At 44.9% G+C, this 12936-nt stretch overlaps 1 protein-coding gene across 1 annotated transcript in view; it reads left to right on the forward strand.

The window, feature by feature from the left end:
* c2h5orf34 (chromosome 2 C5orf34 homolog) overlaps positions 1-12377 on the forward strand; it is a 48712-nt gene extending 36335 nt beyond the window's left edge. Inside the window, exons 11-12 of the mRNA XM_078557282.1 lie at positions 2178-2218; positions 9995-12377. Coding sequence (XP_078413408.1) covers positions 2178-2218; positions 9995-10281 — 328 coding nt within the window. The 3' untranslated portion in view covers positions 10282-12377. The remainder of the gene's footprint in view (positions 1-2177; positions 2219-9994) is intronic.
* The last annotated feature ends 559 nt before the right edge of the window (positions 12378-12936 follow it).

Consider the following 12936-nt stretch of genomic DNA (forward strand, 5'->3'; position numbering starts at 1 on the left):
AGCCATTAAGTACAGCGTCTGTTCTGCATTGAGTGAGCTTGGACACTGGATGTCCAACAGACTATTACGCCTGAGCCCATCTTTTCCTCAGCTGATGCTTGTGAGTGCAGGTTGGGAATGGCGTAGTGGTAATGTCACTGGACTAGTAATCTAGAGGCCCCGGCCCTGGGGACATCATGGCAGCTGATGGAACTTAAATTCAATTAATAAAATCTGGAATCCAACACTAGTGAAACTATCATTGATTGTTGTAAAAACCCACTAATGACCTTTAGGGAAGGAAATCTGCCATCCTTACCTGGTCTGGCCTATGTGTGACTCCAGATCCACAGCAATGTGGTTGATTCTTAATTTAGTAGGCCACTCAGTTCAAGGGCAATTAGGGATAGACAACAAATGCTGGCCTTGTGTTACGACTGGGATGGGAGGAGTGCGCCAATTATCAAGCCCCACTACTCCACAGACCATGCCATTAATTTAAATATTCAATTTTCTCACCGAAATGGCCAATTGCGCACTGATACCTCTAGTACCCAGAAGAAAAGAGACTCTGACCAGGCTTCTTTCAAAAACTCAGAATGATTAATTTATTTTAAACAAAACCTCTTTTAAGAAGTTGCAAGTACTGGTTAACACACAATTGTAATAGGGAAATATAACTATCTATCTCTTCCTCAAGAATTCCCCCAGTACACACACAGACACACACATAGATGGGCTTTGGAGGATCGGTGTTACAAAATAAAGGATAAAGTCCGCAGCCTCCCAACGCTGTCGACCTGGAGTTCTCTCGTGTGCAGATAGGCCGCTGGTCCCAGTAGGTACCTGGAAATTCTCACCAGCTTTGCAGGTCCAAATGCAGACTGGTTACACCCAGATGAGGGTTCTCTGGCCTGAGGTTGATAGCCACACACGATTTCAGGGAAGGCAGAGCCTTCCTTTCTCAGCTTGTTCTCCAACAAGACTGACTTCGAAAAAAGCAGGTTCACAACTTAAGTTTTTTCCCTCTCTCCCTTGTGATTGCCTTTTTTTGTCTCCCAGCTTTTCATTAAGTAAAGGGCTTTGCAGCTCAACACAAACAAAACAACTCCTCAAGTACCATATAGATCAGGTGATTTCTTGGAAGAGACCTGCTTGTTGACAATTCCAAGGTGAATTTATCACCACCTTAAAAAAAACCCCAGGTTAGCATCCACCTGTCCAGATGCTTCCATTTTGTAAAAGAAAACTTCAGTCTTGAGAGAGATGATTCTAACACTTGCCAGCGATGAAACTCATGAAAGAATAAATTTTTTAAAAACTAGATAACAGACAGGAGCGTGAACTCTAGTTGATCTCATCCCTATCCCAAAGGGACTGAAGCCAATAGTAGCATTAAGGGGAGGCAATGGCGTAGTGCACTGTTATTGGACTGGTAACCCAGAGACCCAGTGTAATGCTTTGGAGACCCGGGATCAAATCCCACCACGGCAGATGATGGAATTTGAATTCAATAAAAATCTGGAAATAAAAGTCTAATGATGATCATGAAACCATTGTTGATTTTTATAAAAACACATCTGGTTCACTAATGTCCTTTAGGGAAGGAAATCTTCTGTCCTTACCTGGTCTGGCCTACATGTGACTCCAGACCCACAACAATGTGGTTGACTCTTAAATGCCCTCTGAACAAGGTCAATTAGAGATGGGCAATAAATGCTGGCCTAGCCAGTGACACCCACACCCCATGAATGAAAAAAAAGCATTCCATTAGCTAACTTGTTACACACCAGGGATTGAACCTAGGATCTTCATAATCTATGCGGCTCTTAGAATTTACATCAGAAACAGGTCTAGTAAGTCTAGGCCGGTGCTTATGCTCCACATAAGCTTCCTCCCACATGCACCACAATCTGTACCTACCCTCTGAGAAGTGCCTCAATTACCTAAGATACATTATTAGGTACATCTAATGCCGTACAACTAGTCAGCCCTCCTCAATACAGGCCTTTTGATAGTCTTCCAGACCTCCCACTGCAGAGATGGCAAGTGAGATCCATATTCAGAATGCAAGGGCTCCTTACAGCTTTGAGGAGGCAATGATCTCAGCTCACCCCAGGTTGCATTAATATTCAGTGTACGTCCCACAAAGACCTTTCTTGGGTGAAATGCTTCACAAGTTTCTCTGTCTTTTCCAGGTCTGTAATTGCAGAACTTCAAAAAATCCAAAGGTTTAACTGTATCCTTTTAACGTGTCATTCTAATGCACGATTGGTGATGTCTGGGTCAGAAAGAGTAAGTTTTAATTTAGCTTAAGGGGAAACCTGTCTCCCTTGTTTACTTCTTCTTCATCACAACAGTGACTACAATTCAAAAGTATTCCATTCGATGTAAAGAGCTTTGAGATGTCCTTTGAGGTTATGAAGGATGCTACATAAATACAAGTTTATTTTTCCCTGTCTTTCTTCATGTCTCCAACTCTAATTACATTGGCCTTCCTCTTACTGTCTTTCTGCTTGTTTTCTGATATCTCTCTCTTGCCATGACCCTAATAACGGAAGCATTTTAAGAGAATCTGGAGAGGGTTGGTACGTCGGATCTGGGCAGGGAGGGATTGAGGCGAAGAACATGGATTAAGGTTGGGCCTAGGATAGAGTGTTGGTGGTGTTGGGGCGCCTGTGCTGAAGGCACCTGGTTTGTCACTAGGAGGGACTTGAATGGAGCTGGAACAGAATGGGACGGGTGAGGGGTGCTGGTGGAGCTCAGCCTCAGACCAAGTAGTTGCTTCTGGGACAACAACTAAAAATGCTGGAAAAACTCAGCAGGTCTGACAGCATCTGTGGAGAGAAAGACAGAGTTAGCGTTTCGAGTCCGTGTAAATCTTCTTCAGAGCTGAAGACAAGTAAAAATGTGATGAAATTTATACTGTTTAAGGGGGGTGAAGCTGGATAGAAGGGCAGCGATAGGTGGAGGCAAAGGAGAGATTGGCAAAGATGTCATAAACAAAAGATCAAAGGGGCATTAATGGTCTGGGTCATGCTTGCGGACAGACCGAAGGTGTTCCGCAAAGTGGTCACCCAGTCTGCGTTTGGTCCCTCCAATGTAGAGGAGACTGCATTGGGAGCAGCGAATGAAGTAGACCAAATTGAGGGAAGTGCAAATGAAACACTGCTTCACCTAAAAGGAGTGTTTGGGCCCTTGGACGGTGAGGAGGTGAAGGGGCAGGTGTTGCACCTTCTGCGATTGCGTGGGAAGGGGATTGAGGTGTTGGGGATGATGGAGAAGTGGATCTGGAGGGAACGGTCCCTATGGAATGCCGACAAAGGGAGGGTGAGGGAAAGATGTGTTTGGTGGTGGCATCATGCTGGAGTTGGCGGAAATGGCAGAGGATGATCCTTTGAATGAGAAGGCTGGTGGGGTGAAAAGTGAGGATAAGGGGGACCCTATCATGGTTCTGGGAGGGAGAGGAAGGTGTGAGGGCAGGGGCATGGGAGATGGGCCGGACATGGTTGAGGGCCCTGTCAACCACTGTGGGTGGAAAACCTCGGTTAAGGAAGAATGAAGACATGTCAGAGCGCAGTTTTGGAAAGTGGCATCATCAGAACAGTTGCGACGGAGGCGAAAGAGCAGAGAGAATGGGATGTGAGGAGCTGTAGTCATGTTACTGAGACAGTCAGTGGGCTTGTAATAAATATTGGTGGACAGTCTATTAGCAGAAATGGAGACAGAGAGGTCAAGGAAGGGAAGGGAAGTGTTGGAGATGGACCACGTGAAGGTGATGGAGGGGTGGAAATTGGAAGCAAAATTGATAAATTTTTCCAGGTATCGACGAGAGCATGAAGCGGCACAGAAACAGTCATCAATGTACCAAAATAAGTTATGGGAAGGGGCCTGAGTTGGACTGAAGCAAGGAATGTTCCACATACCCCATAAAGAAACAGGCATAATTGGGTCCCATGCGGGTACCCATAGCCACACCTTTTATTTGTTGGAAGTGAGACAAGTTTAAGGAAATTTTTCAGTGAGAGAACAAGTTCAACCAGACGGAGGAGAGTGGTGGTGGATGGGGATTGTTCGGGCCTCTATTCGAGGAAGAAGCAGAGAGCCCTGAGACATCCTGGTGGGGGATGGAGGTGTCGAGGATGTCCATGGTGAAGAGGAGGTGTTTAGGGTCAGGGAAATGGAAATTGTTGATATGATGTAGGGCATCAGAGGAATTGCGGATGTAGTTGGGAAGAGACTGGACAAAGGGAGAGAGAATGGAGTCAAGATAAGAAATGAGTTCCCTGGGCAGGAACAGGCTGACACAATTGGTCTACCGGGGCAGTCCTGTTTGTGGATTTTGGGGAGGAGGTAGAAGCGGGCTGTCTAGGGCTGGGAGACTATGAGGTTCGAAGTTGTGGAGGGAAGATCTCCAGAGGAGATGAGGTCAGTGACAGTCCTGGAAACAATGGCTTGATGTTCAGTGGTGGGGTCATGGTCTAGGGGGAGGTAGGAGGAAGTGTCTGCGAGTTGACGCTCAGCCTCTGTGAGGTAGAGGTCAGTGCGCCAGACAACAACAGCATCATCCTTGTCAGCAGGTTTGATAACAAAGTCAGGGTTGGACCTGAGAGAACGGAGTGCGGCAAGTTCAGAAGGAGACGGGTTAGAGTGGGTGAGAGGAGCAGAGAAATTGAGACGGCCAATGTCACGCGGACAGTTCTCAATGAAAGGATCAAGAGCAAGTAAGAGGCCAGAGAGAGGGGTCCAGGTGGAGGGAGAATACTGGAGTTGGGTGAAAGGATACGTAGAACGCGGAGAGGACTCCTGCCCAAAGTAGTGAGCACGGAGATGAAGGCGGCGGAAGAAGATTTCAGCATCGTGCCGGGTGCGGAATTCATTGAGATGAGGGTGTAAGGGGATGAAACTGAGTCCTCAGCTAAGTACTGAATGTTCAGCATCAGAGAGGGGAAGGTGAGGGGATATGGTGAACACACGACAAGGGCTGGGATTAGAAGACGGGATGGGGTCAGAGGGACAGGAGGGCATGGAGGGTCCTGGATGGGCGTTGGTATCAATGAGTTGTTGGAGTTACCAGCATTCTCCCTCCTCCTGGACCCCTCCCTTTGGTCTCTGGCCTCTTACTTGCTCTTGATTTTTTTCATTGAGAACTTTTGGCGTGACATTGGCCATCTCAATTTCTCTGCTCCTCTCACCCACTCTAACCCATCTCCTAAACTTGCTGCACTCCGTTCTCTCAGGTCCAACCCTGACTTTGTTATCAAACCTGCTGACAAGGATGGTGCTGTTGTTGTCTGGCGCACTGACCTCTACCTCACAGAGGCTGAGCGTCAACTCGCAGACACTTCCTCCTACCTCCCCCTGGACCATGACCCCACCACCAAACATCAAGCCATTGTTTCCAGATCTCTGATCACTGATCTCATCTGGAGATCTTCCCTCCACAGCTTCTAACCTGATAGTCTCCCAACCCCGGACAGCCCACTTCTACCTCCTCCCCAAAATCCACAAACAGGACTGTCCTGGCAGACCAATCGTGTCAGCCTGTTCCTGCCCCACGGAACTCATTTCTTCCTATCTTGACTCCATTCTCTCTCCCCTTGTCCAGTCTCTTCCCACCTACATCCGTGATTCCTTTGATGCCCTACATCATATCAACAATTTCCAGTTCCCTGGCCCCAACCGCTTCCTCTTCACCATGGACGTCCAATTCCTCTACACCTCCATCCCCCACCAGGATGTCTGAGGGCTCTCCGCTTTTTCCTCGAACAGAGGCCCGAACAATCCCCATCCACCACTACTCTCCTCCGTCTAGCTGAACTTGTTCTCTCACTGAACAATTTCTCCTTAAACTTGTCTCATTTCCTCCAAATAAAAGGTGTGGCTCTGGGTACCCGCATGTGCCTCAGTTATGCTTGTCTCTTTCTGGGGTATGTGGAACATTCCTTGTTCCAGTCCTACTCAGGCCCCCTCCCACAACTCATTTTCTCAGTACATCGATGACTGTTTCGGTGCCGCTTCATGCCCTTGTCGTTACCTGGAAAAATTTATCAATTTTGCTTCAAATTTCCACCCCTCCATCACCTTCACATGGTCCATCACTGACACTTCCCTTCCCTTCCTTGACCTCCCTGTCTCCATTTCTACTAATAGACTGTCTACCAATATTCATTACAAGCCTACCGACTCCCACAGCTACCTCGACTACAGCTCCTCACACCCTGCTTCCTGTAAGGACTCCATCCCATTCTCTCAGTTCCTTCGCCTCCGTCGCATCTGTTCCGATGATGCCACTTTCCAAAACAGCGCTTCTGACATGTCTTCCTTCTTCCTTAACCAAGGTTTCCCACCCACGGTGGTTGACAGGGTCCTCAACCGTGTCCGGCTCATCTCCCACGCCTCTGTCCTCACACCTTCCTCTCCTTCCCAGAACCATGATAGGGTCCCCCTTATCCTCACTTTTCACCCCACCAGCCTCCGCATTCAAAGGATCATCCTCTGCTATTTCCGCCAACTCCAGCTTGATGCCACCACCAAACACATCTTCCCTTCACCCCCACTGTCGGCATTCCATAGGGACTGTTCCCTCCGGGAAACTCTGGTCCACTCCTCCATCACCCCCAACACCTCAACTCCCTCCCACGGCACCTTCCAATGCAACCGCAGAAGGTGCAACTCCTGCCCCTTTACCTTCCCCCTCCTCACTGTCCAAGGGCCCAACCACTCCTTTCAGGTGAAGCAGCATTTCACTTGCACTTCCCTCAATTTGGTCTACTGCATTCGCTGCTCGCAATGCAGTCTCCTCTACTTTGGAGAGACCAAACGCAGACTGGGTGACCGCTTTGCAGAACAACTTCGGTCGCTGACCTTCTATGTAGCTTCACCTGCTCCGCCTCCCTTAAACAATATAAATTTCATCACATTTTTACTTCTCTTTAGCTCTAAAGAAGAGTCATACGGACTTGAAACTTTAACTCTGTTTTTCTCTCCACAGATGTTGTCAGACCTGCTGAGTTTTTCCAGCATTTTTTGTTTTTGTTTCAGATTTCCAGCTTCCGCAGTATTTTGCCTTTATCTTAGTTGGTTATGTGGTTTGGAAGAAGTACAGGCTGAGGCTGTAAAGGAGGAAGGGGAACCAGGGCATGAAGGGAAACTGTGTACAGGATCCAGATTGATCTATGATAATAACATAGTAGACACATGGTTAGCAAGGAGAAATTCTATATGACTTTCATCAACCAATAGGAGATTAAACAGTCACAAACCAATCAATTGTTCCAAATCAATGACCACATACATCAACTTTTGAAACAGTTTATATATGTACTACGAAGCTTGAGAAAATCCTCTACCCTGGTACAGAGTGGATAGATTGTTGGTCAGTGTCTGTTAGAGCACCATTGGTCCATGAATGGCCCACTTCCACAGTCTCTAGCATCGCACCTCAAACAGGATATATTACCCTGGAGAGGATGCAATGGAGCTTCACCAGGATATGCTGAGGCTCAAGGGATTGAATTACGAAGGTAGGTCGCATAGACTAAGCTTGTATTTTTTCCAGTATATAAATTAAGGATCCGGTCAAAGCGTTTAAGCTGATCAAAGAACATGGAACTCTCTGCTCTGGTTGAGTTCGGGGTCAGTTCAGTATTTCAAGACTGAGATTGATAGATTTTTTTTGTTAGGTAAGGATGTTAAGGGATATGGAACCAAGGCGTCAAAATAATAGATCATCTGTGATAGGGAGGAGTAGGCTTGATGGGCTGAAAGGCATTCTCCTGTTCTCGTGTTGCAGTTTTTCATTGTCACTTGACAGTAGAATCTATAACTTGCATATTACAAACTGTTTAATTCATGTGACTGTGTTTATAGGAAAGGTCCAAGCGAGGAGCACAGTGCACATCACAGAGCAGGAAACAGTGATGGCCCCTTAGCATAGATTGATTCTGCATCTGCAATGTGTGTGATCCCAGTTTCGGTAGGATTAGCGAGAGCGGTGAGGATCTCTGAGGTGGGCCTGTGAACCGACCTTCCACTTTGTTCATTTCTGAAAGGTGTTGGAATGGGGAAAATGTGTTTAAATAAATAGATTTAAAAAAAATAAATGCCCTAAAACTGTTTGTTTGGCCGCAGGACAGTCCCTGTTGTTTCAAAAATGGTCACCTGCTGTAACTGTACTCAGCAGCTTTGAATGATTTTTATTTTAGTGTCTCTCTGGTTTAGTGTTTCACCATTACTCAAGCTTCTCATCCCTGGCATCCTCTTCCTGAATCTCTTCTGCACCCTCTCTGTGACCTTGACATTCTTCCTGAGGTAAGGAACTCAAACCTGAGTGCAAAAATCTAGCTTGGCGACTAACCAGCAATTGGTAAAGTTGCCAACTCTGCTTGGGAGTATTCCTGGAGACTCCATCAGCCCACCTCTCATATTCCAAAGTGCCTGCTTCCATACCCCTGCCACTGCACACCTGAAAGGTCGATCCTCAAATCGGCCCACCTTCCCACAGACAATTGGGAAGCCAACGGACTCTGTTAGCCAGCTGAATTCTTCTTGACGTTCAGCCAAACAGCCATTTCCCCACATTAACCCTCATCCTCAATATTTTTATAACTAATAAACAGCATGAAAAATTTTTTAAAAAAAGAAACACTTTTTTTGAAAGCTGCTGGTTGTCTTACCTATGGTGTTGCTCACAGGAGTGTCCTGGAGATGAATTTTCAATTTCTGTAAACTCCAGGACAATCCTGGAGGGTTGGCAACCCTAATTATTCTTGTAGGTTTAAGCGTTACCTCTTTGCTTATATAGTCTATGTCCCTTGTTGCGACCAGGTAAGGACATGTGCAAGGACTGCCCTTTTTTCCCCACCCCTCAGTTGATTGCACAGGGTTTTTTTGAAATTTATAAGAATGAATGTGCCAATTCAGCGTTTGTATTTAATTATTTAAGTGCTGATTCCAAAAACTCAGTCTAACAGGCTTTCTTGTGTATAAACGAGTAAGGGATTAGTCTTTATTGTGCTAAAAATGCACCCTGGTAAAAATATTAAAATACTAAATAGGTAAACACACGTCCTGACTGTCGCAACACATGTGCGCACATATGTAAAGGTACAAGTTACAAAGTAGAGGAGGTTAACTTCTGGCTAAATTAAGATTCAAAGATAAAAGGCACTGATATAAAGAGTTCACTGATTGAATCCTTTGCTGTTGTTAGTGGCAGAGGCAGTTCCTAAAGTGATAGTCCTTGTTTTTATTCTCTGAAATGCTGCTTTGGAATTTGAAGTCGTCTTTAGAATTTCTTTTGTCTGCTGTCCATATTCTGATGTAAGCAGGCAGCGTTCACTTTAATTGAAAGAGAGAGAGAGAGGCAAACATCTTTTTGTCGCCTTCAGGTGCTCCTTCTCTGGACTACATCAAAACCAGCTGAGTTTTATAATAAAAGACTTTCAAAAACAAAGAGTTTCGGCCCTCTGATGACTGGCCATTGATACTCGATGGAAAACAATCAGTAGTCTATTCATGTTAACAAAGGAGCTTCCACCTCCCATGGTCAAAACCATTGACATACAATAGAAGCAGATAAGGGTCCTTACCACTTCCCTTGTGCACAATCAGTTTTGTGTGTTCTCCTTTGTTACCTGGTGTCCTGGAGACAGAAAGTGAGGCCTTATTGTCATTGCTGTTTTGGGGTAAGTCCTGACAAGGGCAGGTGCAACTTTCCACAAGGATGTGGTCTAGGCATGTTCATTGTAATCCACTTTTAGAAGCTTCCAGAAGCTTGACCAGCTTGCAGTCCCAAATATCAGGTGACCCGTGGCAGCCATCTTCAGTCAGTACCTTTGTTTTAACAGTTGAAACAGCTTTTTTAAATAAGTTCTATTTACGAGTCCAGCAGAAGAAATTATAATTTAATATTTGACATCAACACACCCCTGTAACAAAACCCAGGATCTCTCACTTTTCTTTTTCTGATAAATTGGTCAACTTGAGTTTTCTTTAATGTAAGTGCCTTCAGTTCTCCTGGAGAACTCCAACCATCTGAAGTGCGGCTCCGCATCGCACTCCAATCCTGACCTTCACCAACCCGCAGAGAGCCCCAACCTCTGCCATGGAGCGGGTGACCAGAGTGTAGAGATGGCACTAAGACAGACAGGCCAAACTATCCAAGACATCGAGCTGCTGCTGGAGGCGAACAAGACGAGTGTAAATAAAATGAGAGCGGCAAAGCGTTCAGGGGTCATGGGAGAGCAAAGGTGTGCAGCTGGAAATCTACCAATGGTGCAGCAAGGACTGCGTCTCTGAGACTGTGATTGAGGCCTGTTGTTGCTTCACAGTGGAAAACACTCAAAAGTGTCATGTACTTTAGGATTGTGAATTTGGCATCAATGTTGAGTTCCTACTGACTTGACTCCAGGTCCTTGCAACTCCCTTATTTTATTTCGCACTTAAAGAAACACTGTCAGGCCGCAAGGCTGTGCACTTCAGAAGCTCCATCACCAGGTGAGTTAGCAGTGAGTGATTTTAATGAGACCTTTCACCTCATGGCGGGTCCATGGCTCAGTGGATAGCAATCCCGCCCCTTAAGTCAAAAGGTTGTGGGTTCAAGTCCCATTCCAGAGACGAGCACAGAATCCGGTCTGAAACGCACTGAGGGAACACTTGTTGATTGGCTGTCTTTTAGGTAAGAGAGGCACCCCATCTTCCCTCTCAGATGGGTGTAAAGAAAAGAGCTGGAAAGTTCTTCTTGGTGTCCTGATCAATGTTTTAACATATTTCAATAAAAAAAATTATGTGGTCATTATCACGTTGCTGTTTGTGGGAGTTTACTGTGCACAAACTGAATATTGTGTTTCCTACATTACAGCAGTGACTATAATTCAAAAATGCATCATTGACTGTAAGACACTTTAGGACGTAATGAGGTTGTGACTAGACACTGTAGAGATGCTAGTAATGCTAGCAGTGTATGTGTTATGTATATAATAGTGTTTCTGAGATTATTGGGGATAATACACAGCTCCTGACATTTCCCTCTGTCCACAGACCACAAAAGTGTTTAGAGGTGTGTTAAAAACTAGGTGATACATTGTTCAAGGTGGGGTGGCTGGTGGTGGATGAGGACGAGTTACAGAATCTGACCTACAGAATTCTAGCCCCGTGTCTGAGCCACAGTCCCAACTGGAATCGGCAAATTGCATCGAGTATAAAATAAAACATGCTTCCTAATTGTAATGCCCCTGAGAAACATACAAAAGGACTTCAGGCAATTTACTTTTGAAGGACAGTTGCTTTTATGCAGATAAACACCAACAGCTGTTTTATCCAAGCAAGATCCCACAAACTGTAATCTGATGAATTACTTGATAATCTATCTTGTTTAGTGGTGTTGGCTGAGGGAGGAATGTTGGCCCTAGGATTCTGTGAGAATATCCCTATCCTTTAATTAGTGTTTGAAGATCTAACGTCTAAGTGAAACAGGCGGATGGGCCTGTTGTTTCACCTCTCATTGGAGGAATAGTGAACAACATCTGTGCTATATTGAGCAGTGAATGCATGTACTGTACTATTCTATCTGATTCAGTCCATCTATCTGATTCAGCTAATAATATCCAAATGAAGTACAATTTCAGACCAAATCGCTATACATCTATTAATGCAATACATGGAGAAACCAAAAACAATATTTGGGGAATGCACTTTTGTGTACCAGCCTTGAAATGGGTATTGTGGATTCACACACTCCCTGCAGTGGGTGTCATGGAGCACCACGTAGTGAAGCATCGACTACAAACCGAGCTAATATGGCCCACTTTTGTTTCAAAGCAATTGGTGGAAAGCTGTAAACCCCAGCTGGTTGAGGGGGAAGAAGGCTGAAGTAGGCCGCCAGCAACATGATCTAAGAAATAGGAGCAGGAGAAAGCAATCCATTGTTCAATTCCAAACCCACCCCCGGCCGATCCTCATGTCTCCGGATTTTCTTAAGAATCCAATGGCTTCATCCAACCATTTGAAGGTAGACCTTTCCAGATGTTGGAAGGGAAATGTGTCTTTTTCCCAAGGGACAGCCCTGAGGAATTGCAGGTTTCAAAGGAAACCTGGAAAGATTGCCTACATAACAACATAATCTGCACTTCAAAATAACTCACAATATGTGAAAGTTTTCTGAAATGGAATTGGTCGCTATAGAAATGCAAGTCATTCTGTCAGTCGCTCATCTCTATCTAAGAACGTGTGGAGTTCAGACTGTTGTGACACATGAATTGGAGCTAACGAAATTATGTTTTTTAAATCACTATTGCCATCTTAGGCATGCAATTGATTAATGTTCTAATGAGATTTTTTGCAGTTATTTGTAACTTAGTGGCATTCAATAAAATGTACAAATTGTTTATTTTAAATCCCCTTTATGGATTGGTGAGATGCAGAATTCTACTGGAATCCCTGTTTTGTGTTCAGGCGCATACATACCCACTATCTGAGATATTGGGGAAAGGCTTTGAGTGCTTACTGGGGAGAGGGATTGTTGTTGAATGGTTTCTGAGGTACATGCCTTTTCACTGCGATGATCAGGCTTACTGCTATTTGCAACTTGCAGCACAGAAACGCTGGTGTTTATGCTCCATTCTCTACTTCATCTCACCTTATCAACATATCCTGTTGCTTTCTCTCTCGTGTACTTGTCTAGCTTCCTCTGAAATGCATCCATGCTATTTGGCTCAACCACTCTCAAGTGGTAGTGAGTTCCATTTTCTAGTGACTCTCTGGGTAAAATCACTAAGTTGATTTTGTGGTTGGAACCTTTTTGTGCAGTTTGCAATGCAGTAGACACTGCAAACATAATTTCACATTTGGGAGATACCAAAATTAGATAGTCACTAATAAATCTTATAGGGAATTAAGGAGAAACTTCTTTACTACAACAATAACTTGCATTAATTTGGCACCTTTAACGTAATG

This window comes from Cetorhinus maximus, chromosome 2, assembly GCF_964194155.1.
Source record: "Cetorhinus maximus chromosome 2, sCetMax3.hap1.1, whole genome shotgun sequence".
NCBI lineage: Eukaryota > Metazoa > Chordata > Chondrichthyes > Lamniformes > Cetorhinidae > Cetorhinus > Cetorhinus maximus.